This window comes from Melanerpes formicivorus, unplaced genomic scaffold (assembly GCF_026170545.1).
Source record: "Melanerpes formicivorus ecotype bairdi unplaced genomic scaffold, bMelFor1.0.p_v2 SCAF_10, whole genome shotgun sequence".
NCBI classification, from domain to species: domain Eukaryota; kingdom Metazoa; phylum Chordata; class Aves; order Piciformes; family Picidae; genus Melanerpes; species Melanerpes formicivorus.
The window spans coordinates 11,471,793-11,489,344 of NW_027142362.1; the positions used below are offsets into that span (position 1 = coordinate 11,471,793).

Sequence of the window (17,552 nt, forward strand, 5' to 3'; positions counted from 1 at the left end):
AAATAACCAAAAGGGGAAAAAAAAATCACTGCTACCTAACTAGCCTAACAGTAGAGGGACTTGTAGTTGATAAAATAACCTGACAAGTTCCCCCATTTCCCAGGAGCATCACATAAGAAAAATGTCTAGACAGTACCAATGACATCGCAAGAAGTCTGAAGAACACACACGGATATTTTCTTTCAAACTTCTTCAAACAGATACTTCTATTTTGTAGCAAACAAATGGTTAGATAACTATGAACATCTAAAAGACAATCCTGGGTCAGGCACCTCCACAAATTCATGAAAGGGCCACAAGTCAACAACAGAATTTACACTCAGGTCCTTCAGGAACACAACTAAGCTGAGCATGGGATTCTGCTCATCAGTCATTTTGAAGTTCCTTCATGCCAGGAAATGAAACTACTGTTTTCATTACAGGCTTCTTAAATTACCATCAGTTTGCACCCCAAATTTTTATGTGAACATTTCTGCATGGACAAACTCACATGTGAAGACGCAAGCAAGGCAAAGGTGCACACATGCAATAGCAGGCAAAGATAATGGATTATTGCAACCTAGATGTCTGCTGATGTCCTCGAAATTCAAAAATGTTAGCATTTCAGAACACCTCTGACAAAGCCATTTGCTAAAAAGCAGTGGCAAATTGAATAGAAGATGACCATGAAATAACAGTACATTACAAAAAGCAGTGATGAGCTACAGATTTAGTAGTAATGAAAGTCTTATTTCCACTTTAAAGTACAATTTTCTAATGTTTGAAAACAATTCCCTCATTAATTATGAATTATGAAACAAAGGCAGGCAGTCACAATGGCTGTCACTGCCATGACACATTCATACACATACACTTGGACTATAGCCTGTTCTACTTCACCAGTCATAATGCCCACTGAAGACAGTGGAGGGTGCACAGACCCAATTTCTCTGATCACACATGCTGCTATTCCTATGGTTCAACCCCATCAGTAAAGAAAAGGAGGCACGTATCAGTCACTCACCATCCTGCTGACAGCATTCTAGGGCACCCCTCCCAGCTTCTGCCTTCAAGGTTTGAGCATATGAGTAGTACAAAGAAGGCTGCTTTCTGTGAGCTCCAGACTAGCTTTCTGCTTTCAATTGTTTCTGTTCTCCCCTCTTCTACATTTTTAATTTCTTCTATAGGTACAACTGTCTTCACTTCCCACTGATGTCATCAGTCCTGTCATATATAGGTGTGTTCACAATTCCACTGCCTCCACTTAACACTTCATAACTCACTTGTGCTCAGTCCCAAAGTACAATATGTAGTAGCAACACCAGCTACCTTGTCTAGGAACATGTACTTAGGACGACAGGGAGATTCGATTACATCCAAAAAGGAATGTGCCTAACTACTTGCAGACAGATATATGGCACAGAGTTCCTACAGAGTGTTATAACGTACCAAGACCTAAACAAACTCCTGTTTGATCTTCAAGTTGGTCAGACTGAAAGCAAATCTCCCTAATTACAACTTTGTATCCTTACTCTACTGAGAAAATGGTAGCATTTTTGAAGATAGGGAAAAACAAAGGAATTTTAATTCTGAAACTATACATTTCCAGTTCCTAGAAATAGAAAGATCATCTAAACATTCCCATCACTGATGCAATAAACATGTTGGTACCACCAACTGCCCGGCAGTCGAGACTCCTGCTGTAAGAAGACTAAACCAAGCTGGTGTATCACCTACCTCTTGCACCTTACCTAACTAAAGAAAGTCACTATTCGAATGCAGGATATACAGGAAACAAGGTAGTTTGAAATACTCTACAGATAATCCAAAAATAAGTTACAACTTAAAGCTGCATGTTTTCCTAGAGATCAAGGCAATTACTTCAGGGTAACACTACCAGAAGACCAAACAATGTCAAACAATGCCAAATTCTTACAACTCAAGATTAATAAATGCATAAAGGTACCTCCAAGACATGTGGCTGAACAAGGAGTAAACCCAATGTACTCCCAGTCATAAATCACACTATCATCTTCAGCACGTGAAAATTCTGGTGTGTAGGGGACAGGATCACTGTCACAGGATGCCTGGTGACAGACTCGTTCTGTTGGTGGCTTCACATCCTCGCACTCCTCCTCAGGCAGTTCAACCTCAGTCTGAGTAAACGCAAGAAGAATTCGGCACTTCACATCTCGCACCTGTAGGCCACTGCCACACGTGGCACTGCATGGAGACCAGGGTTCAGGAATAAACCTGCAAGCAATAGCCCAGTAGACACACTGTCATTTTATTCTATATAATTGTGTCTCTGTGTGCACAAAGAGCCACAACACAGAAATGTATGTTTATGCACAAAGCAGACAATACATGATACTATTTGATGCTTAAATAGAATGCATAATCAAGTGACTTAAGTCTTTCATTTGCCTCCTCTCCCAGACCGTTCTCAAAATTCACCAAAGATAGGTTGCAGGAAAAGAGGAGAAAGAATCACAAGGAACAAGGAAAGTTGTATCCCTTGGGAGGGTGGGGAAGGGACATCAACTAAATATTTCCTCAAACTCCCCAGTGGAAAAAAAAAAGAAAACACATGAAGACATATCTATACAATATAAAATAGCTCCCCAGATATGGAGACTTACAAATATGTCAAAAGTGTATTTGCAGTCTGATAAAAACTGAGAAAGGCCATCACCTTATGTCATACCAGTAATCAGCAACCAGACAGAAGAAAAGCACTTTTCAAATCTAGCCATCTCCAATGCACAGCACCACAGGCTGCTTCTCAGACTTAATCTTGTAAGAAGCCTCTCATCTTCAATAAAAAGGTCTAACTGGCTCAGTCTAAAATCCATCATTTTTATTAGGAAGAATTTATGCTCCTGATGAACTGCAATAAAATCTCATTTTACAGATCATGAATTTACTGACTAAAACAAGGGTTTAGTCTGTAACATTTTCTGGCTTCAAGGGTCTCATTAATATCTGATAGTAATTGTTTAAATGGCACTAGAGCCAAAGGGCTGCATTTCATTAATAAAGTCATCCTGAGTGGCCCTGGGGTACTATTTATAAGAAATCAAACCCAGAATTTCATAGGACACTTTTTCAGGAGGTTGTAGTTGCTTTTAATTACATGTCCAAATGCAGCTGATAATCAAAACATAAACAGGAGATACAAGAGGATATGTTTGACCAATGATAAAAGCGTATTTGGAAGGAAAAAAGTTGAAAATAGAATTCAAAGATTTTTCTCCTTATCATTGATAAAGAAGTGTATCTTTCTCTTCACTGCAGGGAAGTTGCCCTTACAAATACAAGAACATTTGTGCAAGACAAAAATCTGTGTTTACGCTCTGCATGCACGGTAAGCACAGAAAAATGTCAACAAATGTGGTTGATTCTGTGGATAGTTTATCATCTGGAGCCAGAAAATTTGCCAGCATATACAGAGGAAGAATCAAATAGAAGAACGAAGAACAGCTGAATGGGTAACTTGTAAGGATACTCTAACTCAGTCCTTGGGCTAGCCATCCAAACCATGTTTGGGGTAGATCCCAAGCGAGATTGTTTCCTGTGGAAAAGACTATGCCCTTTTCCAACAATGGTTACAAGGTAACCGGTTGTTTTTAAGGGGATGTGGATAAAACACCTTTACAGCTCTACCACAAAGATAAAGACAGACATCAAAGCCTGTCACTTTGAAGTTTCCTTGAACAGAGCCTCAAAATTTTAGTTAGAACTCACTGGTCCTAGATAGATTTCAGTGAAGGGGACAGTATTCCCAGCTCCTCCTGAAACCAAGGAAGACTGCAAGTGCTCATCACTTTGCAAGTCAAACTACCCCTGAAACATCACCAGACTGATTTTTTTATTGGACAAGTAGTACCAAAATGGTGTATAACTGTGTCCTACAGTGATAAATTTCCTACTGATGCAACTTAGCGGCCCACCAAGTGCAACATGCAAACTATCTCAGGTGGCCATGGAAAAATCACCCTCACCCAACAAAAAGCTTAAGCAGGTGCCTGACTTTAAGCACATTAACTGTTCTTTGAAGTCAACAGGGCTACAATAAACTTGTGCTTAAATGCTTTATTGGATCAAAGCTACTGCACAGAGGCCTAAAAAAAATCAGGACTGTCTTCTTCTCTGTAACAAAATGTGTAAGTCCATTTGCAGTTGTGTGCCTAATTGGAAAAATAAAACTGATGGACATTCATAGTTCAAAAGCAGTTTGCAGTCTGAAAGAAAAGAACTTTTTTTGGTAAAGGCACGAAAGGCAGCATACCAAAAATTAGCGTTAGTTTTGTGTACTGCTAGTTGAGTCCATTAAAACATTCCAAGAATAACCTATGATGCATTCTTTTGAAATCCTGTATAAATGGAAGGAAATTTTGAACCACAGCAATCTTTTCATTCAACAACCAATTGATTTAGAAAGAAACTCAGAAAATTCTAAGCATTTTTATTTTGATTTATAGCAAACCTGTGTCATAACTCAGGTTTGCCTGTTGATTCTAATGTCTACTACCTACCTTGACATTTACTAAACTAGTCACTTGACTGTTCAGCTATTAAAATCTTCAATTATAGAACTTTTCAAAAGATTACCATATTACAGTCATACTAAGTACCTTCAACAGAAGCCAGTGGAGATTGCTAATACAAAATTAGACTAAGAACTGACTTTCAGAAAGGAACTGACTGGAAAAGGAGAGAGCTCTGGAGCCTGGCATTATATTTGAATTTTTAGTTCAGGCAGATGATTTTTGATTTTTTTGTTTCTCATTTAACATATGCAAAAGCAAAGCCTGTGATAGATCATTAAAGCAAACTCCAATAGCCTTAGAAGTGATGTATTTTTGACTCTGCAGAATTCATAGCACGTATATGGCAATGTTTTAGACACTTTACTTCCCTGAAGCAAATTCACTCTGCCTTTGATGGCAGATTGGACTCAGGTTGGGATTAATAAGCATCGAAGCACTTGTATTATAATGCATGGCAGAACAGCAGAGATTCACTAAGGAAAGACTAGGATGGTGATATGCAAAAAGTTGTGTCACTATCTGGCACAACAACTGGCACAACTTTTCACAATCAGCCTTTTGGTATAGTCATTCTTCCCTACACAATGTAGAAATCAAATGCTTCTATTCATCTGCCCAGGTATAATTGATGTATGTGCTACAGATGCAGCAGAGAGCATGCCCATGCTGCACTGCAGTGTTATCACAGAATGTTAGGGGCTGGGACCTTGAGAGATCATCTAGTCCAATCCACCTGACAAAGCAGGATCACCTATACCAGGTCACACAGGAACTCATCCAGCTCTATCTTGAATATCTCCAGAGAGATCAGTCTAACACTAATGGAAATGTGCATTTACCTGGCACACACTGATAAAGTCAGTTTAGGATGACCTGGAATTGAAGCAGTGACCTAAATACTGGTGATAAAACTGCAACAGAACAGCCTATGCTAACCAAATCAAATGTGAACTGAAAACGTAGCGCAACCCTCTGCAGCTTTCCAAAGATTTGGAAAACAGTGTCTTTAAGTTTTATTTTCCCCATGCCTGCAGTTCTTGCTTTTAGTAAAGAAAGGAAATGCCTAACTCCTGCAGAAAAACCCAGATAGTTCCAGTTCAACCCTACTGCACGAAGGGGTCTAGATCAAAGTTTGCAGAAGCATCTAAAACGCTGGCTGCTTACTGGGGCAGAACTTCCACAATGCTAGCACCTTACCGCTCCCTGAAGCACCCCACTTGCCTGATATGCAATGTCAAGTTTTATCAACCTTGAGTGTAATGTGTCAGACAAAATCACCTGCCCATTTTGAGAGAAGCTGCAAAACAGTGTAATTTTCTACCACCAAAGGCATGATGGAGACATTTCTGTGAAAACGACTCCAATGCAAAGAGCAGGCACCTTTATGAGACACTGCATTTCACATTCAGCAAGCACAAATCCACAAACCTTTTAACTCAGGCTGCTGAAAGAAACACATCAGCTTTTGAAAGCATTTTAGCTTTGTTCTAAGCTATGACAGGAAAAGGCAGTTCAGACGTCTATTTCTTTAACTTACAATTAATAAAAAAAGATGCAAAAACCTTGCTGGAGCTTCTCTGCAAATCACACTGTAACTAAGAAGGCTCAAGGGAGGAATGTTTAAAATAATGATTGGTATCAACTGTCATCACATTCCACAACTAAAAACTAAAAAGGTCAGACCTACATTTTTCTTGGCCTCGCTTTAAGGGCAGTCGTTTCTTATTTTGCTAATAATGAACAAAAAAAGCAGCTTTTGAACGTTCCTCCTCTGTGTAAATTCAGGACACCAGCCATGGTAGACCACAGAGGCAGAAGTATTTATCTTCCAAAAGCTACTTTTGGCATATTCATCATTTGTGGGTTTTAAAACACAGCTGCATTTATTCTCTTATTCATTATCAACTGAAGTATCACACAAAAGCCTAGAAGGACAGATGTAATAAAAGGATAGATTAGAAGTTGAGACTTCATCTTGTGGTTTAAGTTTGGATGGCGAGAGGATAACTAAAATTAAAAGCGATGGCATTTTACCAAGGAAATCCTAAACTTCCTGCTAGGCAGAGGTGGGCTATGAATTATCACTGTGCCATGGGTAAATTACAGAAAACAAAGTTAACCAGATACAAACCAGAGGGAAATTGGCATATAATTTACTGTGGGAGAAGTAACAACCTTTTGTTACAGTTTCTTTTAAAATCCTAAACCCTGACCCAAAAATCTCACTCCAGCTAGAAAAGACAAAGCATGAGATCTAAGGTATCTATCGAGAAACTCTCCTGCTTGCAAACCATTGTCCACATAAACAAAAGGAAGTCTGCAAAAAAGAATGAAGTTAGGGACCAGTTGTTTCTCATTTCTCCTTACCTGTCAGTTTCCTCAGAAGCATAAAGTGCAGGTGGCAGGTAAAAAGAAACTAATGGAGAATATGGCTGCAGCATTAGAGCTGGGTCCCAGGAGAGCTCAGAATACTCAGACTAGGAAAGCACAACACCTCAATGAAGAGAAGGATGTCAACGAAGAGTCATCAGCAAGAAGTAGCTGGAGAAAACTCTTAGCCTTAGGTGAAGATGATTCAGAAAAAAGTGAAGGGAGAAAGTCTCAAGACAAGATGAGGATTATGAATGAAAGATAAAGAAAATCTAAGTCTCCAGAGTAAGTGAAAAAGGAAAAAAGATTCAGGAAACTGCAAAACTGCACAGGTGTGACAGGACATGCACTGAGAACTTGAACACATGGCTTCACTCACACTGTGAGGCTGCAGTGGAATACATCAGTCATGTCTAGGACGGCATGAATCACTGCTTTCTTCTGAGGACAAGGTACAAGGGAACTCATTACAAAGTTTCCGGCTCAATTCTATTATACTGTAAATACATTCTGAACTGGCATGCTGTGTCCCTGCCAGTCCTCCCTGCTTGTTCTGTCAGACTGCTGTTGAAGGATCCTAAAAACCTAGAGACTATATTAGCTCATGGTTGCCACAGCATGGTTAGCTAATGCTAGAGATCATTTTCTTTTTAGCTTCATGCTGAATACGTTTTAGAGGTGGCCTCACACACCTTCATTCTGATATACTGACATTCACATTTGATTGCATCACCCCCTTCGACAATCACTCTGTACTTTTATATCTTTGCTACTACCCTGTTTGGCTTCAGGGCCACCAAACTGAGGAGCTGAGTAACTGCTCACAGTAGGTTGACACCTGACTTGAGGCTAGAGCAGTGAAAAGTTTAAAGTAGTCACCATAACTATGCAAACACCTGTTTGGCAAGAGGTTTCTTCTGTGAGTCAGTGCAGGTGTAAAGATTTTATTACTCATGATCACACCTGTTGGTGCATGTGTGCCAAAAATCAGGAATGGCTAGATGGAGGAAGAAAAACAAGAAGTTATAGGGCACACTCCACTCTCAGAGCAATATAAAACCAAAGTAACTTCAGTAAGATCTTCTAAGCTATTTTAAACTAACATTACTAGAAATGAGTGCAGAATTTTGCACAGCACAATAAAACACCATTCAAATATCTCATGAAAACCTTATAGAAAGTTACTACTTTCTAGAAAGTTATATACTATATATTGAATATAAAAGAAACATATACGTGAAACACACACAGGGGATATAAGCAGTTGTGTAGATGCCCTAACACACAAGGGACAGGAACAAGTGCAGTTGGACTTAAGTTATGCTTTCATCCACAGGACTTCAATGTTGCAAGGCTTACCCCCACCAGCTTTTAAATGGACTCATCAAATCCAGATGTTATTTCACACACACAGAGACACATACACACATGTAAAATATCACAGCTTATTCCCATAGATTCAGCTAAGCTCATAGATCAGCAGGTTTTCCTCACTTTATGCATTGGTCTTGCCCCCCAGGGAAATCCTGGCAGTGCTATAAAGTACATCTCAATTTTTAATACAACCACTAGATTTTTGAGGTAACAGCAATGACTGGGACAAAACTGAATTAATTTAATTTACATCTTCTGAAATGCTTCCATCTGCATTAATTAGGGCTTAATAAGACTAAATTAAGATTCCTTTGCGTTGCTTGAACGATTCGAGGACATGATAATAGAGTAACTCTGTGTCATCCAGAACAGGAGCTCCAGATGCAAGGGTGTAAAATTAGGACCAGCTCACAACAGGTCCAAATGTCAAAGCAAACAGCATAGCAACAGTTCTTCCAGATGATCTGCAAAATATATGTTTGGAATATATGTATGGAAATGTTCTTTCACTGTAAAAGACAATGGACTTACGTTGGCTCTTCTGAGACTGTTCTGGTCTCTTCCATTTCATGTGCCTGCTTAAACCAAGGCAATTTTGCTTCCACAGGAGTTTTTTCTGGTAGAGAATAAATAAATAAATTCAGTAATTCCTCCAAAATCAAAGCAATACATCAATGTTAGCACTATTCACCTTAGCACTTCACATTTTGCCTAGGAATCCAATGCTTCTGAAGAAAACATCATTTACTAGAAAATTTCTTCCTGATGTTTGATCTCCTTTATGACACTCCTTTTTACTGAGAGGGTACCAGTAACACAACTTCTACTCTTGTTTAATCTTTTAACATTCTTCTCACATCTTCCCCAGCTGCAGGCATTTTCTAGTAGACTGTAGCTTGTATCTCAGTGGAATGGATTATCATCATAACTTGTTTATAGCTGAAGATGAACCCAGAATATAGCAAACACACACTGCTCTCCAGATAAGATTGGCTTCATTAGACAATTTTCACAGGATTATTTTTTTTCTGAGTTAGTCAACTTTCTCCAAATTGGAAATTAATTCAAAAAAATAATACTTGTATCTGTCTATACACCCTACACTCTTGTGATGCTTTTTCTCAGATTGCTGTTAAGACATTTGAGGATCTGTGCCTCCAAAAGTAAAACATCAGAAAAAGGTTCTTGAAATTTCAGGGCTAGTTTCTACTTTGTGGTTTAACTCTGAATAGTTTTCTGCCTGGAAAGTTCCCTAGGGTATGAAAACATCCTGAAAAGAGATACAGGGTTGTCTATAGATAGCTTTCACCTTTTCTATGTAAGTCTTTAGAGTGAGTTGTGAAGCTCTGAATTACAATCTTTCAAATAAAAATGGAAAGAATAAGAGTGGCACCCACTAAAATTTTCTAGGCCCAGAGGGGCAGAGATAAACAAAGGACAAAGCATTCCAGTTTCTCCCCTCATTTTTTTCCTTTTTCACCTTCCCACCCACTGTTTAATGCTGTAACAATTCTTTCAGAGAATGTCAATTTACATCATTGTTACAGACCTTTTCAATACGCAGAAATGGAGAAGAGTGAATGGAACAAGTTTGGTTATAGCTTAATGAACTAATGAGGCTCACTGAAAAAATGCTGACACACTTAATGAGATGCAAATTAACAAGATCCCAGGTGATACATATGGAGTATCATTGCTGTTTCAAGCCTTACTGAGCAACTCCTCCTCCCCAGGTTGAACTCATTAATTCTGATTTTCTCCATTTGACCAGGCTCTATAGATTTAGATAGCATGTTCACCTCACAACAGTCTGGCTACATTATCAGCAAAAAAAATATCAGCAGGACACTTTTCCTAGCACCAATAATTAAAATGCTTGTTTCTGCCAAGACTGAAATGAGTCCTAGTAAATTCAAGCTTCTGGCATTTCTAAAAGACGTTACCAAGGGCTTTTAATTCTCTTAACAAAAATGTAAACCAGTAACAGACAAAATTCCAGTTACCTTTTGGCTTGTAACATGGTATTGGCACAATGCACTCTTCTTTTATGTGTAGTTTAAGTTGTGGATTACAGCCACCAACGTGCTGCCCACGGTGGTCAATACAAAGCACTACTCGGTAACGCAGGCCTCGGCCACAGGTCACTGTGCACTGCAGGAGACAATGCAACCATCTCATGCTGCCTGTTTTTTTCCCCAATTATATTTACAAATAACATTAAAAAAGCAAGCTAGAAGTACTGATGATGTGTTTACCAAACTTTTTCCACAATCAATCAGGTATCAGAGATGTATGAATTTCTCCCTGGCATTGCTAGGTGAATAAAGAAAAGGTTGATGCTGGAAAAAAATGCCTAAGTTTTGGGAACACAAGTGAATTCTTGGGGTTTTGTAACACTGATTGGCAACAGTCTGTGTACTGAGAATATGCTCTCACAGTGATTATTTTCAGTTAAAGCTGTGTCAGATGTGCTGCAAGAACAGTTTCTTCACTATATGTCAGTGATGTCATCTGGGATGAACTAAGGAATTATAGAAGTGTTGAGCTATCTGACTGTATCAGATAACTGCAGCCAAGATAAGTTGGCTTTATGCTCTTGTTACTATAACGAAAGGTAAGAACGCTGGAAAATCACTCTCGCAGACATGTCTGCCTCTAGACAGACATGTCTTTAGCTATTACAATGCCATGAAATATTACATTTATTAAGAACTGTGAGACAAACGACTTCATTGCAAAGGGGTCTGACCTCTGGCTCTAATTTCTCCTTAATGTAAAGCAGGAATCCAACAGGCATAAATAATTCTATATGTATTTTTCTCCACACAGACATGTTAACATTTTGATTATCAAGCCAAATGACTTAGCACAAACATCTCCTGGTAAGTGCTACAAGTTATACTTGCAGAGCTGTATTTTTCTGGTATCTATATGCTAACACAGCACTCAAGGCTTTCTTTAGAAGACAGGGATAAGGGTACAAATTTCTTTTCAACTTACTTGAGACCATTCCATTGCCACCCATTTAGGACAATCAAACAGATTGCAGGTTTGAATGACTTTAGGCTTAGGTGCATACATGCATTTCCATTCTTCCACTTGCAGTATCTCTCCATGGATGGTCTCTTCCACACACACAAAACTTCTCCTCTGAATACCACCTCCACAGGAAACTGAACATGCAGTCCATGGATTATGCTCCCACCTGGAAAGAAACCTCACATATTAAAAATAAGGCTATTTTTCACTCCACTAAGATCTATTAAAAGTGCGAAACACTGAATCCCACCTTCGTGTCATTAGAATCCACTGACAGATTGGTTGCTGGATTCTTACCACACACTGAATATAAACACACTGAATTAAATAGCTACTTTGCATTATTCCAGGCTTAAACTCACATGCAAAATGAGTACATTTCTCAAAACAACTGAAAATCTTATTCTCATACATGAGTTAAAGACTCTCAACAGACTGAGTTTAATTACAGGAATGATTTTGCTTGCAAAACAGTCTAAATCATCTAAACAGAATATTTGTCACAGTTAACTTACATCACCACATATACTCCTATTGCCACTGACAGAAACCAGGAAGCATATGTACTTCATATATATGAAGTCCAAACACAGGTCTGGCTGTGCTGACTTGAGGGTGTTATTAGCCACAGTTGCTCATCACTGCCCAGATTATGCAGATTACTCTTTTAAGAGTCTGTTGAAATAATTTTTATGGGAACTGGAAATGCATTGGCTAAACCCAGCCATTTCACTTCAAATTATCTTCATCCATAAGGGCTGTGAACAAATTAAATTGTGACAGGTACCATTTGGCTGGTCAGCACTGCAGTTCTGCAAGAGTTTTTCACCTTCATTAAAATGCCATTGAATGACTTTTTATTCACACTTTCCAAGTTGCTTCAAGCAAAAAGCAGCTGCTCATCCATTTCAGCTGCTTCAGCTAACGTAGCTGATTTATCCTGAAGCAGGGCAAGGCACAGATCAATGAAAACTCACACAGCTCTGTCAACCAGTAGAGCTGTGGGGCAGTAGCCTCCAACATAAGGATGATAAATAGCCTGCTGGGAGGGAATGTCTTCTAAATGGATATCTGTCCATGATCTCAGACCTAACTACAACAAAGACTGAAACTGCTGCACCACCTGAAGTGAGAATTACATCAAAGTTTTACATGGTTACAAACTCTTTCATTTATCTCTTGGTCTTAACATGTATGCACAATTAAGCAATCACTTGTCAATAAAAACTCATTTCACAGTATCACAGTATCACTAAGGCTGGAAGAGACCTCAAAGATAATTTTCAATGATGCCTTGCTTCTGTTACATTTAGAGATAACAAGCTTCCATCACAGCATTTACCTATAGGTCCTACTGACCCAATGAAACTTTTCTTCACCCTTTGCTTCCTATATTTTGCTTTCTTTCCACCACCTACTCAAATTAAAGCTAAGCTCTGTGAAATCACTGAGTCTTGCAGCACATCTTACGGTTTATCAATGTCTTGTTAGCTTAAAACTTACTCCTATTATAACTGCAGTGACACAGAAAGGATCATGAAAAAAATTATATCCCTTATGAAAAATAGCCTCAGCAAGTAATACAATATACAACCAAAATGAATCCATCAAGAGTGACCTAGCTATCATAAAGGAAGTCATAGACACAGAGTAGATGAGGCAAAGGCCCATAAATCAAAGGTAAATTTAAGTAATTACTACCTACTTTCTGTGATACAGAAGGTAAATCAAGGATCTTCCTATTTTAAGCAATTCATTAAACTCCCTACAAAATCATATTAATCATGCTTAAACTCCACAGAAGAATGAGTATGAAACATACAGCAAGCCATGGAACATTAACTGTAGAATATATTCTCAGAAGCATTCAGAATAAAGCTGTATTCCTAGATACTGATATCATATCACAAGTACAAAATATGTTTGAAGAGCAACAGTTACATTTTTCTATTACTTAAATGAATGGCCAGGGTTAACTCATTTTCTTTAAAATGTCAAGAACTAAAGAGCAATTAGCTGTTCAATGAATTAGCAGCTCATGGATTTATATACATAAGGCTCACTGTGCTGTATGTAATGCTAGCCTCTCAAGTGTTTATAGCACAAAGTTTTATAGTTGTTTTTCTTTATCTCATCAGTTTCGAACACACTCCAGATCCCATACTCCCATAAGCATTTTCAAGATGGAGTGAGGTCCATGGCTACTGGGGAAAAGGGGGGTCTTGGGCAAGCAGTCAAGGAGATACTTTCCAGAACCCACAGCTGTCAAGGGATCTTCAACAGTCCAACAAGTCTGAAATAAATGGAGGCATTCCAAAAGCTTTAAAAGAAAATTTTCATCCTGGGAAATTTTTCTATTTATTTCAAAAGAATTCTCCATCTGTAAAAATATTTCAGTGGGGCATTTACAACTGTAGCCACAGGAGAACTCTTTCAAGATCTTGCGGTACGCACCATGACTTTCCCACAACTTCCTTGTGTGAATGGGAAAGTAGTGGTAAATGCCACAGGACTACATCACAGCCCTCCACATGGCCCTCATGCTATATAGGAGAGGTGATGTATGACTGCTGGTAAAGCTGAAGGAGTCTGTATAGCTTTGCTCAAGCATATCTACAGCGTTTTGGTTTTCTGCCTGCTTTGCAAGAACAATCTTGGGTTAGCATGTAAGAAACAGGTCAAGAGGGGAAAAAAAAAGAAAACAAGAAAATAAAAGGTGAAAGAAGCCCCAGCAGAACTGCACAGACTAATGCACTGCAGTTACTTGACAGGCAACAGCACAGAGAACATACATCATACTACACTGAAGAAAGACCTGCATCTGTGATTCACCTCATGATGCAGGTACACACACAGTGGCTGTCTCAGCTGCTGGTTTCTTTCAGAAATTCCAGCAAGCAAAGGTGTTCTTATACCTTCCTTGTGTTTATGTGACTTCTCAGAGGAACACAGCCTGTTTCCTCTCCCTGCATCCTGCTGGCTCCAACTCCCTGCTTGGCCACCTGCCATCTTACAGCTCTTACTCCTAAGCATTGTCCAGGAAGACCATGATACTTTCTGACAGGACACACCTCCTGAGGTATCAAAACAAGGTGGGCCTTTGTGGTTCTCAGTGTTTGAAATAGGAGAACCTGCCCACAACTTCATGACAGATGCAATCTATCTCACCACAGTATCATGCAAACGTGCTGAGCATAGTCACAGAGAAATGGATTCAGTTTCTCTTCCAACTGGTCCTCAAGCCCTGAGCAGTTCAGGAGATTAAGTAGTCCTGTAAATAAATTGTGCTGAATTCCAGAGAAGATCTGAAGTACAAAGGAATTGGCAGAAGAAATGGAAGGGGAGAGATACAGAATATAATTATGGAACTCTACAGAATAAAGCTGTAGAGAGGAAAAAAAAGCCTCAGTCTAATGTATGAAAGCCAAAGTACATCACAGGACAGCAGATCCACAGCAAGAGTAAATTGCTACAGAAATAAACTATGACATTTATATCAGCTGTAATCAGTAGCTCCACTGAGGCATGTAAGTCTATGATTTCATTCTTATTACTTCATATCTTTGCTTCTTTAGAAAAATACACATTATTCATTTCATGACATAGTAAAGCAGAGGTTCAGCTCAGATAAACATGCATCCAAATCCATCAACTATAATTCTTTATATTAACAGTAAATCTGGCTCAATGCTTTTTAGTCATAACATTCTTTACCAAACATCTAAGCCATCCAGAAAAGATTTACATTCTTGTGATTTATTCAGGTAAAGTTAAAAAAAAAAAGGCAAAAAAAGCAACAAACAGTGCTCTGATGACTTAATTTTAGGTAGTAGATATTCAAATAACCCAGTAACTTGATGTCAGTCTTGATGTCAATAAATAGAGTGTAGGTATAAAGAAGAGCAGAAGAATGAGACCTCAAGTGAAAAATAATTTCTAGAGTCCTGTAACATAGGGAAGCCTGCTCTGTAAAGATATCCATTGCATAAATCTTTAAAATAAAACCCTTTCAAGATAGTAAGTCAAATAAGAGTTTTAATGGAGATAATGATCTCAAGCACTACAGCAGGAGAAGGCTTAGGGAAACTTCTACAGTTTTTCACATTTTTATTTTCAAGAAAAGCATACTAATCTCTTACTGAGAAGCTTATCAGCCAGAGCACACTGAATTAAATCACAAGTTTCAAAAATGTGTACAGGAGTGTTATGAACTTGCTCTCCTGTACAGCAGAAATACCAGAAGGTATTGCATGATCTTAGGACTCAAACAGCATATATGCAGTTGTGGTGGGTTTAGGCTATGCCTTTAAAATTTAGTTACAGATTTTGAGCAGAAAAGTAGAAAAACTTAAATAAATCACTATTGGGTGTAAAAAGGAAAACCGAAGATTATTCTAAACTAATTAATTGGCGGAATAGCTGCCATAAAATGGGTTGTACCTAAACAATTCTTTTCTCTTCTGATCTCTCTGCTTGCTTCGCTCAGGAGAGATTAACCTGCTTTTCAGCTGACCTTGGCTGCATTGTTTAGTTAAGTCTAACCCACTGCTTTCTCTCTGCTCCATTCTCTTTTGTGGGAAAGGGGAGAGGGGGCAGTGGAAGGGCTTCCCTGGTCTCTGACCAGGGGGATATTGTGTTGTTTGCAAATTGTAAGTATCTGTATAATATAGTAAATACTGTATATTTTGTACATATTTATTGCATTCCATTGCAGAGTGTAGTGTTTGCTTGTAAATACCGCTTCCATTTGCTTCTGAGTTGATCTGGCAAAGTTAATGCTGGGAGGAAAATTTCAACCCACCACAGCAGCGAAAACTGTGCTAATGCTGACACGTATGTTAACCTGATTATACATACCGAGGAAGTGGCTGGAAGTGATCGTAAGGCATGATTTCTTTAAATCCATCACTGTCAACAAAATAAATATTGCATCATTATTTCTCATACCCAAGATATATTTCTCACACCCAATCATCAAGCATGATTGTGTAGAAGAATGTACTTCAAGTCATTTCCATTATGAAATGAGGAAATCTTACATTCACTACACGTTACCTTTGTGGCAAACAATGACTTGTATAATCTCTTCTGCACAGACAGAAATCTATTCACAGTAGAGTGAAATACCAGCCCCAAAACTGGAAATCAGCAAGCCTTCAGCGGTTTATTATCAGTAATCTTTTAGGTCTGGGCTATTTCATTAACAAGAAAACAGTTACATACTTCTATCTGTAAGGAAGACCACTAAGGAACTTGAGTAGCAGCGAAAAAAATGCATCACAGGATTAATACTGGATAAGTCCCGATTAGTGCTTAGGATCCTTCCAGAGCTGTGTTTTTCAACTGCACAGCATAAAGCAGGCATAGAGCTTCACTTCCAATGCTAAGAAATACAGCACTATATCCAGTAGTACTTCTCTTTTTCTGTCTGCATAAGCTAAATTTGCCAGGATAAAGATAATTATGTCTTTTCTTTCATTAAATTTCCCTTTCCAGCATTGCAACATTTAGCACCCATTGCCATTAAGCATTACTTAAGTCTTACCATTCCACACAGCGATCAACTCTCCAGGAAAAAATTTGGAAGCCTGCACATCTATAACTGTTAGAGGCTACTATCAACAATTATGCTCAACAGGAATGAAAGGAAATGGACAGTTGAGCTATAGGAAATTAAATCCATTGAGAGTGTTTCCTTTTCTTCTTGCATATAACTCCAGCTTGGCCAGCTGGCATATTAATGTGAGGTTCTGGGACTTGATACTGCGATGTTATTTTAAGATTCTTTAGCACAGCCAGGAAACCTCACAAGGCAATCCAAAAGTTAGTTTGAAATATTGTAGTGCAATTCAATACAATTTCTGTATACTATAACCTTTGTAATTTGGCAATAATATTCTGTGGTATTTGTACCACAAGTATATTTACTTTGAAGAGTCCTGTTGTGTTTGGTTGGTTGGGTTTTGGTATTTTTTTAAAGTCTTAGAGTAAAAAAAACCAATACAGTACAAATGAAGAAAGAAACTTGTACGGTAGGCAGATGAATAAACCAAGTTAAAACCATGTGCAAAACTTGTACACTTACTGAGAACTGGAGCTACTGTCTGTCTAATGATAAATCCTGAATGGTACCATCAATAAATCCAAAGGCAGGCAAACAATCTCTCCTCCTCACACAACATCAAAAAATCCTGTGCTACTGCTGTACCACTCAGCAAAAGACAAAGCAGAATGGAC

General features: G+C 38.5%; 1 protein-coding gene across 5 annotated transcripts in view; it reads right to left on the minus strand.

Annotated features, from left to right (window-relative positions):
• The window catches only part of ADAMTSL3 (ADAMTS like 3), a 183,851-nt gene that overhangs the window by 41,212 nt on the left and 125,087 nt on the right, over window positions 1–17,552 (minus strand). For all 5 annotated transcript variants that reach the window (XM_068143673.1, XM_068143674.1, XM_068143670.1 and 2 more), the window contains 5 exons: window positions 16,173–16,223; window positions 11,277–11,481; window positions 10,280–10,427; window positions 8,808–8,892; window positions 1,946–2,232 (listed from right to left, as the gene is read on the minus strand). In XM_068143673.1, coding sequence (XP_067999774.1) covers window positions 1,946–2,232; window positions 8,808–8,892; window positions 10,280–10,427; window positions 11,277–11,481; window positions 16,173–16,223 — 776 coding nt within the window. The remainder of the gene's footprint in view (window positions 1–1,945; window positions 2,233–8,807; window positions 8,893–10,279; window positions 10,428–11,276; window positions 11,482–16,172; window positions 16,224–17,552) is intronic.